General features: G+C 33.5%; 2 protein-coding genes and 1 pseudogene across 2 annotated transcripts; 2 read left to right on the top strand and 1 right to left on the bottom strand.

Annotated features, from left to right (window-relative positions):
- Positions 1-663: 663 nt before the first annotated feature.
- On the top strand, positions 664-5,118 carry LOC128190112 (blastula protease 10-like). Its single transcript, XM_052862022.1, has 10 exons — positions 664-893; positions 993-1,302; positions 1,620-1,755; positions 1,860-1,923; positions 2,016-2,219; positions 2,337-2,466; positions 2,814-2,933; positions 3,071-3,168; positions 3,264-3,367; positions 3,633-5,118. The coding sequence occupies exons 1-10, from the start codon at positions 828-830 to the stop codon at positions 3,778-3,780; spliced, it is 1,380 nt and encodes a 459-aa protein (XP_052717982.1). The 5' UTR covers positions 664-827; the 3' UTR covers positions 3,781-5,118.
- LOC128190114 (ribosomal RNA small subunit methyltransferase NEP1-like) lies at positions 4,854-8,183 on the bottom strand. The gene is made up of 6 exons (XM_052862023.1): positions 8,049-8,183; positions 7,855-7,956; positions 6,968-7,109; positions 6,683-6,741; positions 5,856-6,005; positions 4,854-5,241 (listed from the first exon to the last, which is right to left on the bottom strand). Exons 1-6 carry the CDS (start codon positions 8,166-8,168, stop codon positions 5,128-5,130), a joined length of 687 nt encoding a protein of 228 aa, XP_052717983.1. The 5' UTR covers positions 8,169-8,183; the 3' UTR covers positions 4,854-5,127.
- Positions 8,184-10,721: 2,538 nt separating this feature from the next.
- LOC128190774 (uncharacterized) lies at positions 10,722-14,273 on the top strand (annotated as a pseudogene).
- The last annotated feature ends 2,638 nt before the right edge of the window (positions 14,274-16,911 follow it).

Genomic DNA, 16,911 nt, shown 5'->3' on the forward strand with positions numbered 1-16,911 from the left:
AAGGCTAAACGTGAATGAACCATGGCCCTCGCTTCTCAGCAAGCGCTGGAATGTCGCCCCGTAAATTCACTTCTTGTGTATTGTTGTTATTTACATTTAAGTTTAATTAGAAATGTGCTTATGCGATAAGAAAAACTCATATTTACTTTGCCGACTGGAAGTAATTTATTTGGTTTGGAGTGAAAAAAATGGGAGGAAATCTCTTCATGATACAGCGAAGACGTCAAATAGGGGCTAAGTCCGTTAATAGCAGAATTATCGCTGGGTTAATATAAGATACAATTCTGCTTTTGCAACCCTAGTTCGATATTTCAAGGTAATATACCGTACGTGTATGTAAAATACAAATTCCTGCATCGCTACGAAGCACTGCTAAAACACCCAAAACTATCAAAAAGTGTCCATTATGGAGCAAGCTAATTGAGAAATAACAGTCGAAATCAGTTGATTTAAGAAGGCTATCTCGTGTATGACCACATACCAAGGGCTTGTCTATGTTTCTTTATCTCGACTAATCAATTATTAAATTCCACCCAAAAACATTTTGTACGTGGCCCGTACAAACACAGGCGCGGAAAGCGTAATATATGACGACAATTCCGGTTGATTTCAATGCGATGATAAGCTAGCAGAATAAGTATTTAAAGAACCGAAACTCGAAAGTGGACCAATAACTGTAACTAGTCACAAAGACCATTCTTGAAGGATTTTTCCTACTAGGGAACTCTTTTAGTTGACTTATTTATTGCTGTTTGACTCTTTATATATTCAGACCTTCTTGCGATACACAAACAGGCAAATAAAAAGGAACGCATAGCTGTTGCAAAATGATGTTACTCTTTTTGGTGACTGCAGCTTCCTTCTTAGTTTTTTCAACAGGAGCACCTTTAACAGTAAGTGAGCTAAACGGAAAAATTAAAACATTTTGCCCCCAAAATAAAAAAAATCAGTTCCGCACTTCAAAGAAAATAATAATTTCTTAATGTTTATAGGGTGCTGGCGTTGGTCTCCATAATTTTTTCAATGTATATGTCGGAATGAGCCCTCCAAGACCTGCTGCAAACAATTTGTTACCCAACCAACCGAAACAGCAGATTGTGAGGCAGCAACCTGACGACGAACGCAACCCCAAACCGTGGACGTTCGAGTCGGACATGTCCCTGACTCCCGCTCAAATGAGGGCCATAAAAATGGACATACTGAGGAGGCGGATCGGGGTCCCCATCAGGACGCGGAAAATTGTTGCTGACGGGAGATATTACTGGCCAAACGCTGTCATTCCGTACGAAACTCGAAGCTTGGGTAAGTTTTAAGAACAATTAAAAAAACCGTCTTTTTCATTATTTTTTTATATTCCAATTTTGCAAATATTATTACCTCAAAATCCATAATGCTTACTTTTACTATCAAAATTCTCCGTTTCATTCTTTATTTCAACTTATTTTTGGCATATATAAGATTCCCTACCAAATGATTTATAGTAATCAAAGACAGAATCTGAAAGTTGCATACAGGTTTCTTTAGGTTCCTAGTTCATTTATTGTAATCTTGCAATTTATGGAGAAAACGTTCCCTAATAATTTTTCAAAATATTGCAATCGTATTGGTATTTTTGGTAGAATTTACCGTTTCCAACAACCTTGACGCTGCCATAAAAATGTGGGAACAGCTGACTTGCATCCGCTTTGTCGCTAGAACACCGGCAAATATGAGACAGTACAATGATTACGTCACCATTCAACAAACAGTCGACGGGTAAGATGTCAATGACCAAATCTCATAACATTGACCAAATAATAAGTAAATAAAAAGCCTCTGTTGAGACGTACAGTATCTTATCAAAAGTAATCTTTTTTCAGGTGCGAATCCAGGGTTGGTCGCATTGGAGGACAACAAGTTGTGAACGTTTCCAATGGATGCGGGGTACGTCAGTTAAGAGAGAGAGAGAGAGAGAGAGAGAGAGAGAGAGAGAGAGAGAGAGAGATTGCAATTAACTCAATGTTATGTTACTTTAGGCTGGTAGTATTGCCCACGAACTTGGACACACGTTTGGTTTCGTTCACGAACAATCAAGATCGGACCGAGACCAGCACATTCAAATCGTTAATGGCAATATCATACCCGGAAAAGAAAACAACTTCCAGAAATATTCCAACAAAAAGGTGTACACCTACAATTTGACCTACGACATTGGATCTTTGATGCATTATAGTGACAAGGTAACCCCTTACATTTCACAGTGCTCATTTTATGACAAGCAGTTTCCAGTCAAATATGTTTAGTCAATCTTAAAGGAATATAGCGGCATATAGTATTCAAAATCCATTGTGCAACAGGCATATTCGAGAGACGGGGAGTCTAAAACCATAGTAGCACGTGATACGCTTGTGCAGTCCTGGATGGGACAGAGAGACGGGCCGAGTTTTCTGGACATCAAACTGGCAAACGAGGCCTATATGTGTGACCGTGAGTACCTTACCTGTGTATATTACCAATAGACAACTGCTCAAAAATTTGATTACACAAAGAGTATTTCTAACAGAACACTCTTTTTGAGTCCACATAGGGCAAAATATGATAAATGCATAGCAATGTTTGTAGCATTTGATAAGTAGAATGTCATTTATGGTTAACCGGGTAGCAATTATGTGTCGAAAAATCTGTAAATTTTAATCGATGTTTATCACACGAATTATCTGCCAAAACTTGATACATATATATAGAAAGTACGGATCAAATCACGTAGTGGGTTATTGCATTGTACTGCATTTGAAGACTTGTGAGAAGATTTGCAATTTTCTTCTGATTCACAGGAAGATGTAGAACCAATTTCGTCTGTCAGAACGGTGGATTTATCGGTCCTAACTGTAACTGCATCTGTCCGTACGGGATCAGCGGCTTCACGTGCGACGAAGTGGCGAAATCTACTCCTAGTGAGTATTTTAACCACTTTCAAATAAATTTGTTCTATAAATTGTTTATTCCAACCATTTCATTTCGTTCGATTGTTTTATCCCTAAAGAAGCCGCTTTCATTTTTTTCCACTTTGTTTCATTCTTTGACATTTAAGATTGCGGGGGAACACTGCGAGGAGAAAACGGCACAATCCTTTCCCCAAATTATCCCAACGACTACTACAGTAACACTGAATGCCATTGGCTGATCGAAGTAAGTAACTCAATTTGATAGCTTCATTCCATTGAAAAAAAGACAACCTCATGTACCGAGATAATTACATTAATGCATACTTTATTGTCCTGTAGGGCACGTTCGATTTCCTGAAGTTGACCTTCCGGGACTTCCACACCGAAGATCAGTACGATATTCTCGACATCCGGGTGTACGGACCGGAAAGGGTCGGCCAGAGGTAAGCTTTATAACACTTCGTAATAATAATTAATGAATAATATTCTAATCCGATGCATTTTAATCATGTGTTCAATAGAATCAAACTGAGATTGATACATCATAGTTTAATCTTAAAATATATTTAAGTTCATACTCGTATTTATTGAATACCCGAGTCACTTTTATGACCAATTGCTTTATTTGAAAAGAGCCGTTTAGAAAATAAAGATATCATTTATGAAATAAATAAGAAAACATAGTGAATTAATTTTTTTTTATTTCAGGATTTCAGGAAATAATTTTGGAGACAAAGTAATCTACTTTAGCAGTAACAAACTTCTCCTGCACTTCACTTCCGACCAAAACACGAACTTCCGGGGATTCCGAATCGAGTACTGCAGCATTCATACCATTGACATTGATTCCCACTAAAGTTGCGTTCAGTTCACGTCAACAAACGAGATGATGACGTTTTGACCAAGAGAATTATGATCTATGTCCATGTTAACATGTGATCTATAGACTTTGTACACTTATATATCCAAATGAATCTCAAAAGGCGTGTGCATTTTGTTAACTTTTTTATTTTACAATTTTTTTCTTTGTTGCAATAAAATTACTCATTTATACTTGACGTTTTAACTTAATTTTAATAAAACTCAAACGGATTTAAAAGGTTTATAGCCATCTATATGAAATAATGTTATACATATAGAGAAGATTGTGGACTACTTAGTTATTTTTCTGTAAGCTACAAGTTTTAAGTAACTGTGGTTACCATCTGTAAGCATTTATAAATGTAAAGAAATTTGGCTCCTCAATTTTTATGCTCTAGGAACAAATAACGGGTAAAAATTCATCAATAAAATTTACTGCTAATGTATAAAAAGAACACATACTACCTTAGTTTATCATACGGTATGATTGAATAAAAAGATACCCATCAATATTTCAAGAGCATTTCCATTGAAATCTGAAATACTATACATGAAGTACATGTACTATATTTCGCAAAAAGCTGAGAAGTTTTCAACATGAATATTTAAGAACCAACAAAGTGTAACATAGCATACAAGCAAAGCTGTACAAATGCATTGTCAACAAATTTACTCACAAAATTTGCAGGAGTACCCTTACTTCCAAAATATATAAGACCAAACATTGTTAATTTAAATGAAAATGTTTCCATTATATGTATTTAGATGAAGAGGTACATTTTATAAAATAAAACATCCATTTAATCTAATTTTTCCTGATTCATTACGTAAATAAAGATATAGGTTCAATAAAATCTTGTTTGGAACAATTTTCAAATAGAATTTTCATATACCAACCAAAATGATAATTAGATGAAATGCACTGTTATTTCTGACAGAACAAGAAGTAATGGTAGCGAAAAATGTGCCATGAAGGATTTGTTTACTTATCAATATACATGTGTATTCAATATGAATGATAATGCTTAAAGACGGAGCCACTAACAAACAAAATACTTCAACATAAAACACTGTTATTATTAAAATTTATTTACAATTTTACATTTTGTATCTAAAGAAGAAATAAACTTAACATTTTAGCAGATTTAGTGTTAGACATTCTAATTTTTCTTGGGTCACCTGTATCGGGGGAAAAAAAATGGGGTACAGGTATATCGGGACTTGATTGATAGCCCAAGGTTGTTTTTTTTTCATGGTTAAACCTCAAGATTAATGCACATTGCATAACAGAAAGACAAACACCTTCCAGCAGAGCATAATGAAAAGACCTTGACAGCCAAGGTCAGATAACATTCCATTTTTCTTCAAACGCCGAGCAGATCTTGGCACACGCTAGGGCAGCTGACAGGGGGTAACTGCTAATGGAGATAGAATCTTCAATGTAGTCCACATCAACCTGCAAAACAATGATAAAAAAGACCTATACTTCAATCAAAAAGATTATTTCCCAGAGTTCAAATCTCTGAGGAGGGAGATATATATTTGGATAAAGTTGGTATCAAATCAAAAGGAAGTTGGCTTGAAATGTCAAGTATGTCATTTTATCATCATTACACAATAAACTAGAAAAGCTCCGTAAATGGATACTAAGAAATTTAGAACATATTAAACCTGAAAACCCTGAAAATTTGACAGTTATCAATTTAATTTCGCAGTGTCAAGAAAAAATTTTCATACTTCCTTTTCAATGTACTTGACTGCACCAAAAATTATAAAATGGCTAATACTGAATATACACCCAATTTTTTTTTACATGAATTTATAATTATAAACATAGGTTTTATGCATGCATGCTGTGATCAAAACATTTTTCTCAGTGGAGGTCAGAGGAATAATTTTAATGGCCAGGGGGGTCTGAAACATATTTTGTTTTGTAAGTTAAAAGTTTCCAAGGGAGAGGCGGGTCCTGAATTCCCTTTTAGATTCTCGTATGGAGATAAAATAGGACATTATGGAATAGGTATGAATCAAAAGAATAAAAAAAATTGCTCTGAACTCTGAATGACTTACACTGCCATGTGAGAGAGCCCCAATAACAACAACAACAGGCTCTTTTTCTGGAACAATGTCCCGAGGATTGGTGACTTTTTCAACATGAAATGAGGTTCCGTATTTCTTGCAACCAAGAGGGAGATGATCACTGACTGGGTTCTTAATGACCTGGAAACAGAAGAGAATGATGACATACACATCATCACAGTTGCAAAGACTAGTAACTACACTCAATACTGTAAATTCCTAATTAAATGCGAGGAATTAATATCCGAGTAAAATTGCAAAAAAACGCATCTCTCAGATTTTAAACTCTTACTTTTTTTCCTGACAGATGTTAACTATATAAAATTATGATAAAAACTAGGCATTCGCAGTTTTATATTTTCGCGATTTGATAGAAAACGGTTGAATCATGAAATTAAGTACTTGCATAAAATAAGGAATCTACAGTTCTACTGTGGTTTTAACATTATTCGTTGAATACCAATTTTCGTGAATTTTGTTGTTAGGTGAATCCATGAAAATAAATCTTTATTGAAGTGCAATTTGTACTAACATTTTGTTTTGATACGATGATGTACCACGAAATTCAGATCCTTGAAACTATGAAAATTGATATCCATGAGTATTAATGAAACAACAGTATCAGGATTTTATCGTCCGATATTAAGCAAAAGAACATTACAAAATTGTTGAGGAACCCCTCTCAAACTCTGGTACTTTATAAATCTTTTTCAATTAGCATTACAGCTTATACAAGTGCCTATATACATAAATTATTGTGTAACGAAAAACAAGCACAAGCAATCTGCAATCTTTTATTTATGAATACTGGCACTTACTTTTAACAACTTTTGTGGTCCATCTGCAGCATGAATGCTATACTTATGCAATAGCTGGACTGAAAATTAGAAACATTTAAAATTTTCAAATCAATTAATAATAATTGATAAATAAAAGAATGCAATAAATAATAATAATTGGGAAAAGAGAATAACCTATACCAAATAAGGAATAATTATTCTTTAAAAATTAAGAGTTCTCTAAGCATCATTTTTTTTTCACCTGATCATGAGTTCCCTAACCAAGTTAGACCACTTCCATATGATTGAATGTATGTTACTTACCCATGAGTCCACAGAATCTGTCAAATGTTCGAGGAATTCTGGTCTGGGGGTTAATTTCTATCAAGACATTTTTCTCTGTGTGTATATAAACTTGGAGAAGTCCTGCTCTGTTCAATGGACTGTCCATCAGCATCAGCAAACACTGAAAATTGTAAAAAAAAAATTTACAAAAAATTACATGTACATGAAAAGACGTAAATGTAAATTGCACAATTGAAAGAAGTTTCCCTTATCTATTAATAAAGTATTTAATATCATATTTTTAAAAAATGCAGCTATAAAATGTGTGAAAATTCCCTTCTTCCCCAGCCATCTTTAATTCACAGTGTATATCAAAGGACACTCATGACACAAAATTTACAACTTTATAAATGGTTAACATTTTCTTTAATAAAACATGTGTTTCTTATCAATAAAAAAAGTAAGCAACTGATGATTATTCTGGGATTTGGGAAGTGAGATCAACAAGACCAATTCATCAAATTTGCTGGGAACCATGGGAACAATATAGAGCCCAAATCACATCATAAATGTCATATACCAGCATCATATTTTAGAGCATCTGCTATAAAACACAACAAGAGAAGTGGTTCTGTTGCAAATATTATTTGTCAAATCAGATCAGGATTGATCATTTCCACATGGAACAATATCCCAGTCTCACAGGAATCTTGCCATCAATGGTCATCTTTTAGACACACAATACAGACGATGGGCTTGCTTTCAATTATCTCCTATAAATTGTTTATTTCTTACTTTATCTTTTTAAAAAATGTACATAAATGTTAACTTATAACCCCAAAATTACTGTAAAACTTACATCCATAACCCCAAAGAAAGTATTGAACGTATTGGACGTTAATGATCTACAATTTTTTTTGATTTACCTGGTGCGTAATGTCTGGACGACACAGGGAGATGTCTCGCTTGAATTTCTTCGCTAAGCCTTTGTGTTTATCACAATTCAGCAATTCAAACTGTTTGCCAACCTAAAACAAAAATCTTTACATAGAGATAATTCGAACTTTATCGTTCTCTATTTTAACTGACAACCGAAACAAATTCCGTAGACATTACATACCTTGACAGATTCTAATGATGCCCTTTCAAGAACGACTATTAATCTTTTTTCGTTACTTTGCTTAGGGACACTTTTAATGACTTTGTTTTCTTTTTTCTCGTGTTCCATGGACGCAGCCATTTTGTTTGCTTTTCAGTAATTTGTACTTGTAATATTCGTTTTTTTGCATATGTATACATGTGTTGTGACGGTATATATTTGTCAATGATACTCACAAATATGAGTTATGAGTTGTTAAAAACCTCTAAAGTCTGACGGATAAAATCTACGTCCAACTCGGGCAAGGTACAGGTAACAACTGAACTTTGTTTACAATGGATATATATTTATGTTGTTATTTATGGAATTCCGAACCCGATGGTAATATTCACTACATTCCTCCCCATCATATTTAAAAGGACTGGTGTGTAAAACTTTTAAACATATACGTGTATTATTTCTAATAAATTACTAAGTAACACACTATTAGATAGCTATTCACAATCAGACAATCCGACTGTAAATAAAGCACTCCAAAAGTATGATGTTTCATATATGCAAAGATTAAATAAAAACAGATAACACTGTTATCAAGAGGCATAAAAATATTGGCCTTATTAAAAACTAATACGTGTATTTAAAAGTAATGAACATTGATTGTTCAGTCCTAAAATATATTTGTTTAAGTTAAAACCCTACATTGGTTTGATTATTGTTATCCATTAGCAAATTACATTAAGTTCCAAGATCTTAATAAAATAAAATCAGACAATGATATCAGAGTATCCGACATCCTTGACTGCAGAACTTAAATCACATAAATTAATTTTAAGTATTTCCTGATTATTCATTAACATTATGTCAGGTTGTATTCTTGACGTTTAGAAACACGTTATATTTGCATCTTTGTTGTTTTAATTTTTATTAAACTGGACAATCATTCTATCTCATACTGGTATGTGGTTATAATTAAATCTAATATTTAAATCGGGTATGTGGTTGTGGCCTTGGTTTGTTAAGTCGAGCTGACGAATGGCCTATTTCCTCAGCTCGAGAGAGTTTAAATCTCCCTGGGACTTTGATGATGATTGCGGGGGTGATCTGCTTTGTGATCGTGATCTAGATCTGGAAAATGTATGGTCTTGTTTTGAGCAGTTTCTCGCAAAAGGCCCTATCTCCCCACACTTGAAACATTCACTCTCTCTTTTGGTATCTGAGCTGAGTAGTATTTCATCTTTATATTCAAATGTGACTCTTCTGCCAGCTTTCTTTGGTTCCATGATCAATAATTGGTTAGTAATTGCGGTACTCATGTATTGAACTGCTTCGTCAAGTGTTTTAGGATCTTTATCAAGTGTAACTATTGCAGCTCTTTTCTCTATGCAACCCCTTAAGAATGCATCAATGGTAATAGTGCTCCTAAAAAACTCTGGACAGCTGTATGGGTAAGCCTCGGTGAATATTTTATCTATCTTCTCCGCAAATTCTTCAAGAGTTTCATGTGTCTTCTGTTTGATCTCCTGAAGTTGATGTCTCATGATATGACACTGGTCACTCTTGTTTAGTATTTTCTCTTTCTGCTCTTCAAATCTGCCTAATTGATCATCTAACTGTCTATCATATATTATTTCTTTAAGATCATTCTCTCTCCTTTCACCCATATCATGCACATCATCCACAAATGCATCTCTCTTTCCTCTGCTTTTGTACATCAGTGCTATTTCCTTTTCTTTCTTATCTAATGTACGGTTTCTTTCTTTCAATTCTCCCTCTCTTTCTCTAATAATATTCTCTCTTTCTCTAATAACATTCTCTCTCTCTCTAATCATTTCTTCTTTCTCAATCAGCTCTTTTTCCAACCTCTCAATCATTTTCAATAAATCTGATACTTTCATGTTGGGCTCTTCTGTGTTCTCTTCCATTGCTGCTTTGTTTACCTCAATAGGAGTAGCCATGATCTTGATCTTTTACTCCTGTATACACCTACCTAGTACTGATCTTAATATACGTATGAACTAAATCATCAGACATTCCTACGAAATAGTCAAGTTGTAGTTGATCTTTATAAACAACATGTAAGTGTATACTCGAAAAAAAATATAAGAAAAGAAAAACAATAGGAAAAAAAAATCAAAATAAACAAGAAAAGTAATACAGTTCTTTCAAAAATATACCAATACTTTAATTGAAATGAATAAATATGAGATCTTCCTAGATCGAATTTGGAAGACAGAAAAAAAAATTATGGCGCCAAAATGCACGAACTAATGTGCGGGGTATTTGATCTGAAAAATAATCAGACATATACAAACACTTCTGACACCAATGTTGTGACGGTATATATTTGTCAATGATACTCACAAATATGAGTTATGAGTTGTTAAAAACCTCTAAAGTCTGACGGATAAAATCTACGTCCAACTCGGGCAAGGTACAGGTAACAACTGAACTTTGTTTACAATGGATATATATTTATGTTGTTATTTATGGAATTCCGAACCCGATGGTAATATTCACTACACATGCAACAAATCAAGACGACAATAAATCAAAATCAAGAAAATATTGCGCAATGTTATGTTTTATGCTCCAAATACGTTTTGATATGAAACAAGAAATAAAAGAATTTCATGACGTAATATTATATGCTTGACGTCACATTTGCATAAAAAGGTATGTAATCAAGTGGACGACATGCATCAACGAATATTCCATATTAGAAATGGTGTGGTGAACTCGATTGGTGATGCAAAATTAGCAGATAACATCTGTTTTCAGGAAAAGAGGTTTGTTTTACATTGAAACGCTAGATCTATAAGTTTAATTCTCATTATCAAAAAGAACCAAAGAGTAACGCAAGTTTCCATTGGATGGCAACGGTTTAACTCAACTATACAGTTACTTTTAAGGTGCGCTCTTTCAACTTATGTAACCTGTAGGCTATCCCTATAAATATACATATAGTCCATTGTCAATGAAGTAGATTTCATTCTACTGAATGGATGTAGTTAGGGCAAAAAAGAACTTTAATGATTATCGAGATACATTTGCATTTTCAGTGTCTGGATCACATGAAAAACCAAGTGAACTATTTGTAAGTCTGTCCCAAGTTATTGCTTCCATCGCTTTTTGATGATTTTTAATAAAATTACACATACCTGTGAAAGAAATACAGTTGAAATCGTTAAAAGGGAATATATCCAAGATATTTTCATTGAACAATTATCCCTTTCCTCTCAGAAAAATTCACAGGAACGAAAACATATTCCTTACGGAGATTTATAATGGGGAATGTTTACTTCTTTTCTCCATTCGGAATACACTCGGAATACATTGCGCAATTTTTTAACGTTATCATCCGGGCTTATTAATGGCTGTTGCAATGCAAAATCTCCGTAGACTTTCAATTTCGGGATGTGTATTGAAACCTGAAGCGGTAGAGGGGGCGTTTCAAAACAGATAATCTGGGCATTTTTTATATTAGTGGATGAACGTAGTTTGAGCACAAAGGTATTTAGTATTATTGAAATATCAAGCAAAAAGTGGTGGAAGCAAAAACTCAGGACAGAGTTATAACATTGTTATTTATAGACCCCTTCACGATAACTGCGGTACTGCTCTCTTGCAGGGCAAAATGATATACTTTGCCGAAATTTCAGTAGGTAGATAATTAAATGACGTAAATGAAACAATTGACGTTACGTCATATTTCACCAAACCATGTCATTTTGCCCTGCAAAAGAGCAGTACCGCAGTTACCGTGAAGGGGTTAATTATTATGAACGTGTTCGCTCTTCTATAGTTTCATATAAGGAAGCATATTTGCAAATATGTAAATATTACGGTCAGGCGTGATCAAATCCATCATAAAGCCCTTCGGGCTTTATTGGATTTGATCACACCCCAAACGTATTTTATCACCTCATAATAATCAAAGAATAATTTCTTATACTTCTTAAATTACGCAAAGAGTTGAGGAATAATATATGACGTCACGTTACACTTCGCAAAATCTTTGTTTCCTAAACCGGGATGGTTGACGTTGCTATGGTTTCACAAAAAATAATTATGCAAAGCTTATACTTTCATAACAAAAAAAAATAACTTTTCATTCTTGTTGACAAAAGTGAGATCAAAGAGAGCAGTTGGTTTATGTTTCATTATCAAATAAATTGAGTTAATTCAGGGAGGGGAGCTTTGACATTATAGTGTCTTCCGACCGTATTTCATTTATCATAATTATGTTTTATTTAAAAAAAAAACCTCATTCAGATTAGTATTTAAAAAATAAAATTGTTTGCCAATGTTTTATTTATAACACCTTTAAAATTCATTCAGCAAAGGCAATCTTGATGAAATTACCACTGCAACACGTTATGAAATGCGAAGCGCAGAAAAGAAATGGTAAGTGCCATCAACCATGCTATAAAGAGTACTACTATATCGTATAATTTCATTTAATCCTTTTTTAATTTGTGAATTTCAATAAAGAAAACTGAAAAGAAAAAAATACGGACTATTACAAACAGTTCATAATGTAGGAACCCCCGGTTCAGTGTGCCCGAGCCCAGGACGAAAAAGAAAATAAGAACCATATTGGTTCCTGCATTCAAGTAAAAAAAAATCTGTATATTTTACCAATTTTTTCATTTTGATAGATAAATACAATGTCGAAATCATAAATATATAACTGTGTATACATGTTCAAATGGCTGCTATTTATGGTCACTGATTAATCGTTTCAATTCTACTTTATATTTAGAGCTCCAAGGTCAGATGATCCGAGAACCAAAGAAATCGCCGAGATGTTTTTGGCCCAAATTTTCAAGCAAGAATGATTTGAACAAATCCATATTATCAATTATAACGTCATGAATATACAGTTATTGAATAGTTATGACAAACATTTATAATGCGCATAAGGCCACTAAATCTCTCTTTTACAGGAATTCAAAACCAAAAACAGACTACGAAGATTTGCCCAAAAGGTAGACCACTGATTCAACATTTATTCTGTGATACAATTTGGGATATTTTCGGAGATATTAACCCAAGCATACAATTACCAGTACTGTACATAGACATTTGATATGGAAATCAGTTAACCAGTATATCAACCAATTTAGAAATTATATCTACAGGACTCAAGTCGCCAACATCAAGAAACAGGGTATTATACCCAAGCCTTCAACTGGACGTGATCCTCAGAATGACAACAATCCAAGGTATTTTCTTAAGTGCACAAAACGGAATGTAACTTAGTAAAGTTAAGTTGAAACATATACGAAAAATATTTTTTTGATATCGTTTTTATTCATTGGTTTCCAATTTCAGGAAAGAGGCAACGAATACGCAAACAACAATAGACAGGGAATCTGTGTTCAAACCATCCATCTATGGGTAAACTTTTTATATAAACGGTTCATATGACAACAATGAAGTTCGGGTGGGGCTATATGCAAAAGCTTAACAAAATTAACGAAATGTTGTACATATTTTATTTATACGGAAGGTTACATACAAAGTTTTATGTAGACTTGACAGACAGTTGTGCAAAATTGTCTTAGCTCGACGGTATGTTTGTTCAGCGATAGAGCAAGAATGGTAATTTAACTCAACACCATGTTAGGCTACAACAAGATTTCATATAAACAAAATTTAAAATATTGGCCAGGGAACAAGAGGGCGACAAAAAATTCGCATACAGCAAGTTGGCTGATGGTCCAGATTGTGATGTTTATGAAAAACAAAACTTCAAATTGGCCGATAACTGGTTTGTACGATATTAATATCGAAGTAATAAGATTCATTTTCAACTTCTTAATTATACTTTTTAAAAGTATATATAAACATTAGATCTATGTTTATCGAATAATCATTTCAGGTATCGATTAAGGGATAGGCATCGATTAGATTTTGATCTCGATTTAAGGGAGGACATGACGAAAGCAACGAAAGACGCGTAAGAATTTCTTAAACATTCATTACATATAATCCTATATAAACCTGAAACAAAATTTTAAAGCGCCAAAATATAATACCGAGTTACTGTAATCACTATAAAATGGCATTATTTTTCAAATTATCAGGCGCATTCATTGGATGTTAGACGCCGTGTCTTCCAAACAAACGACCAATGAATCCTCAAAGCAGACGACAGGCTCGGAAAAGAAATTGAAGAAACCAAACTTTCTGAAAAGATTCTCTGAATGGGTTGGAAGAAGCAGGAAAAATGTTTACATGTAGATTTAAAAAATATTAGTTTTACGTTATATAAAGATAATGTAATGGTAGCTTTAAAGTACTTGTGGTTACTCGTAAAAAGTGGGTTACCGTTTTACTGGTGTATAAACAAGTTTTATCTTCGATGGCAACCGTACTTTAGTAGTGCGTGTGAAATGGAAATTCTACTTTTTTGATTAATTTATGATTAATCTAGGTCTTGAATTTCCGTATCTTTCTTAAACCTAGATTATTTTGAACCTATTAATACTTAATTGCAGAGGAGCAACTAATTGTACATTTTAATACACATAGATCATTTATAAATTGATGGATTGACAATTAGTTAGCAAGAGCTTGGATTTTTTTGGGATGTTACTATTACTTCATGTTTATAGTTTGCTCATCAAAACAAGTTGTCAAATATTGACCGCCTTTCTTCCTATTCGCCTAGAGAAAAAGAAGCTAACAATTATTCATAGACTGTCAAAATCGAACCCCCCCCCCTTCCGCACACACACACAAACATACAAAAATCTGCTCTGTTATGTAAAGTTGACGCTGTTTTAATGAAATATACATCCCTAGGCAACTGCATATTCATATCTATTAGCCAATTAACCATGAGTAGACCCCGCGTTAGCGGGTTATGTAATTTTTTTTTCTGCAATGACGTACAAACGAACTGATGAAGAGAGAAGCGGTTCGAAAGAAAACAACAGACAGAATATGATAAAAGGAATAGTCTAAAGAGAGCTAAAATTACAAAATATTATTTTTTTTTTCACACAATTCTACACAGTTAACAAAAATATGATAATACGATGACCGCCTCTCCTCCTAAAAGTCCATCCGGATATTTAAAAAAATATTCCATCACAAGTTAATTAACTTTTATGTCACTAACATATATCAATGTACAAGTACGCCTATAGATGCGATAAACACGTGCATGTGTAAATTCACACTCGGTGATAAATAGTTTTAGTATTTAGTACGACAATATCAAAATATGTAAAGTTTAACAAAGACATTTTTTGATAAGTATGACACGTTAAATTCACGAAAATGAGCAAAACTTAGTTTAACAGACGATAAAGAAGGTTTATCGACTGTAAACTGTAGTTAATCAACAGAAAACTATAGTCAACGATTCGTTAACAATATTTTTCATCAACAAAATCATAATTAACGGTTGTAAACTATATTTTGCGAATGCTAATCGAAGTTAAGCTGTGTCTGTAATTATACGTTTGCAATATGTTTTGCTGATAAATGTAGATTCAAATATGTAAACTATAAACTTCATATTTTAACTATAGAATAGAGTCGTAAATCATGATAATTTTACAAATCTAGTTAGTTAATTGTAGTTTACACATCGTGAAAAAGATTTATCAGATAATGTATGTCGTTTAGATTATCGCGTTAACTATGGTTTACAGAAGTGAAAATATAGATTAACATCGTTAACTATAGTTACGTTCTGTTAACTATATTTTACAGCCGATAACCCTAGTTAATCAACTATTAAACTATGTTTAGCTCATTTTCGCTAGCGTGCCATAGATAAGTCTCGATCAATCATTTTATTTATGTTTTTCTCTTCTTGAAAAAAGTGAGGATTCGTCGGGTCTAAACAGTCACATGAGTGGAGTGCAATACTGCAGTAGCTAAATAACACATTCGTGTAATTTTAAAGGGACATGGTTACGATTTTGGTCAAATTTTATTTTTCTGTTGTTAATATTTACCATGCTTTAGGAATGCATTTCTAATGATCAAATGAAATTTGGGTGTCAGTCAATGAGTTTTAAGCAAGATACAGGGCTCACAATTCTTCGTCATGTAAACAAGGCTCGTGCCCTGTTTTTGTTTTCATAGGTTAAATATACCAGTAAAAAATCTTTTTCAAGCTGATTTGTCTATCTTCTTGTTCATCCTAAGCATAAATAAACAGTTTCGAACGATTAGCACATTCATTTGAAGTTTAAAACTGGAATTTTCACGTCAACATTCAAAATGTAAACAAAAGCTTTGTTTACATAGCGAAAAATTGTAAGCTCTGTAACTCGCTTAAAACTCAACCAATGAATCTCAAATTTTGGTTGCCTATTAAAAATGCCTTACTGACGCAGTGTAAACATTAAAATCAAAAAATTCATTTTTGACCAAAATCGTGACCATGCCCCTTTAAAAAGAACTGGTTTTAAAAATTCATGTACAAGAAAAGGTTTTACAATCATGTATGCATGATGTCTAATTATTAGTCCCCTACCGGTTTTCACCGGAGGGGACTATAGCTTTCCTCTGCGTCCGTCAGTCCGTGTGTCCGTCCGTCTGTCTGTCCCACTTCAGTTTTCCACGCTTTTTTTTCTTTATGCGTTTGAGGAATAATATGGAATTTGCTGAACAGCTTCAAAATGTCAAACTACAAATCAAGTTTACACTTCTGTAGCGTCTGGTTGACATATTTTCGAGAAAAACTAATTTTGTATATTACAGTTTTTTAATGTTCGGGTTCGTTATCGGGCTCGGTGTGTATCAAATAAACGAGGAAAGTATGTTGTCAGTGATAATATCGTGCATCACTTGGACCATTCCTTTTATGTTCTCCTTCGTTTCACTCATCCGAGCATAAAGTATTTCTATTCTAAGTATT

The sequence above is a fragment of the Crassostrea angulata genome, chromosome 6, assembly GCF_025612915.1.
Source record: "Crassostrea angulata isolate pt1a10 chromosome 6, ASM2561291v2, whole genome shotgun sequence".
Lineage (NCBI taxonomy): Eukaryota > Metazoa > Mollusca > Bivalvia > Ostreida > Ostreidae > Magallana > Magallana angulata.

Excerpts from the sequence above, each read along its gene's own strand:
- LOC128190112 (XM_052862022.1), top strand. The coding sequence starts at position 828 with ATGATGTTACTCTTTTTGGTGACTGCAGCTTCCTTCTTAGTTTTTTCA. Across the intron at positions 1,303-1,619 it reads GTACGAAACTCGAAGCTTGG|AATTTACCGTTTCCAACAAC; the intron begins GTAAGTTTTAAG and ends TATTTTTGGTAG. Across the intron at positions 1,756-1,859 it reads ATTCAACAAACAGTCGACGG|GTGCGAATCCAGGGTTGGTC; the intron begins GTAAGATGTCAA and ends ATCTTTTTTCAG.
- LOC128190114 (XM_052862023.1), bottom strand. The coding sequence starts at position 8,168 with ATGGCTGCGTCCATGGAACACGAGAAAAAAGAAAACAAAGTCATTAAA. Across the intron at positions 7,957-8,048 it reads CATCATTAGAATCTGTCAAG|GTTGGCAAACAGTTTGAATT; the intron begins GTATGTAATGTC and ends TTTTTGTTTTAG. Across the intron at positions 6,006-6,682 it reads GACCACAAAAGTTGTTAAAA|GTCATTAAGAACCCAGTCAG; the intron begins GTAAGTGCCAGT and ends TTCTGTTTCCAG.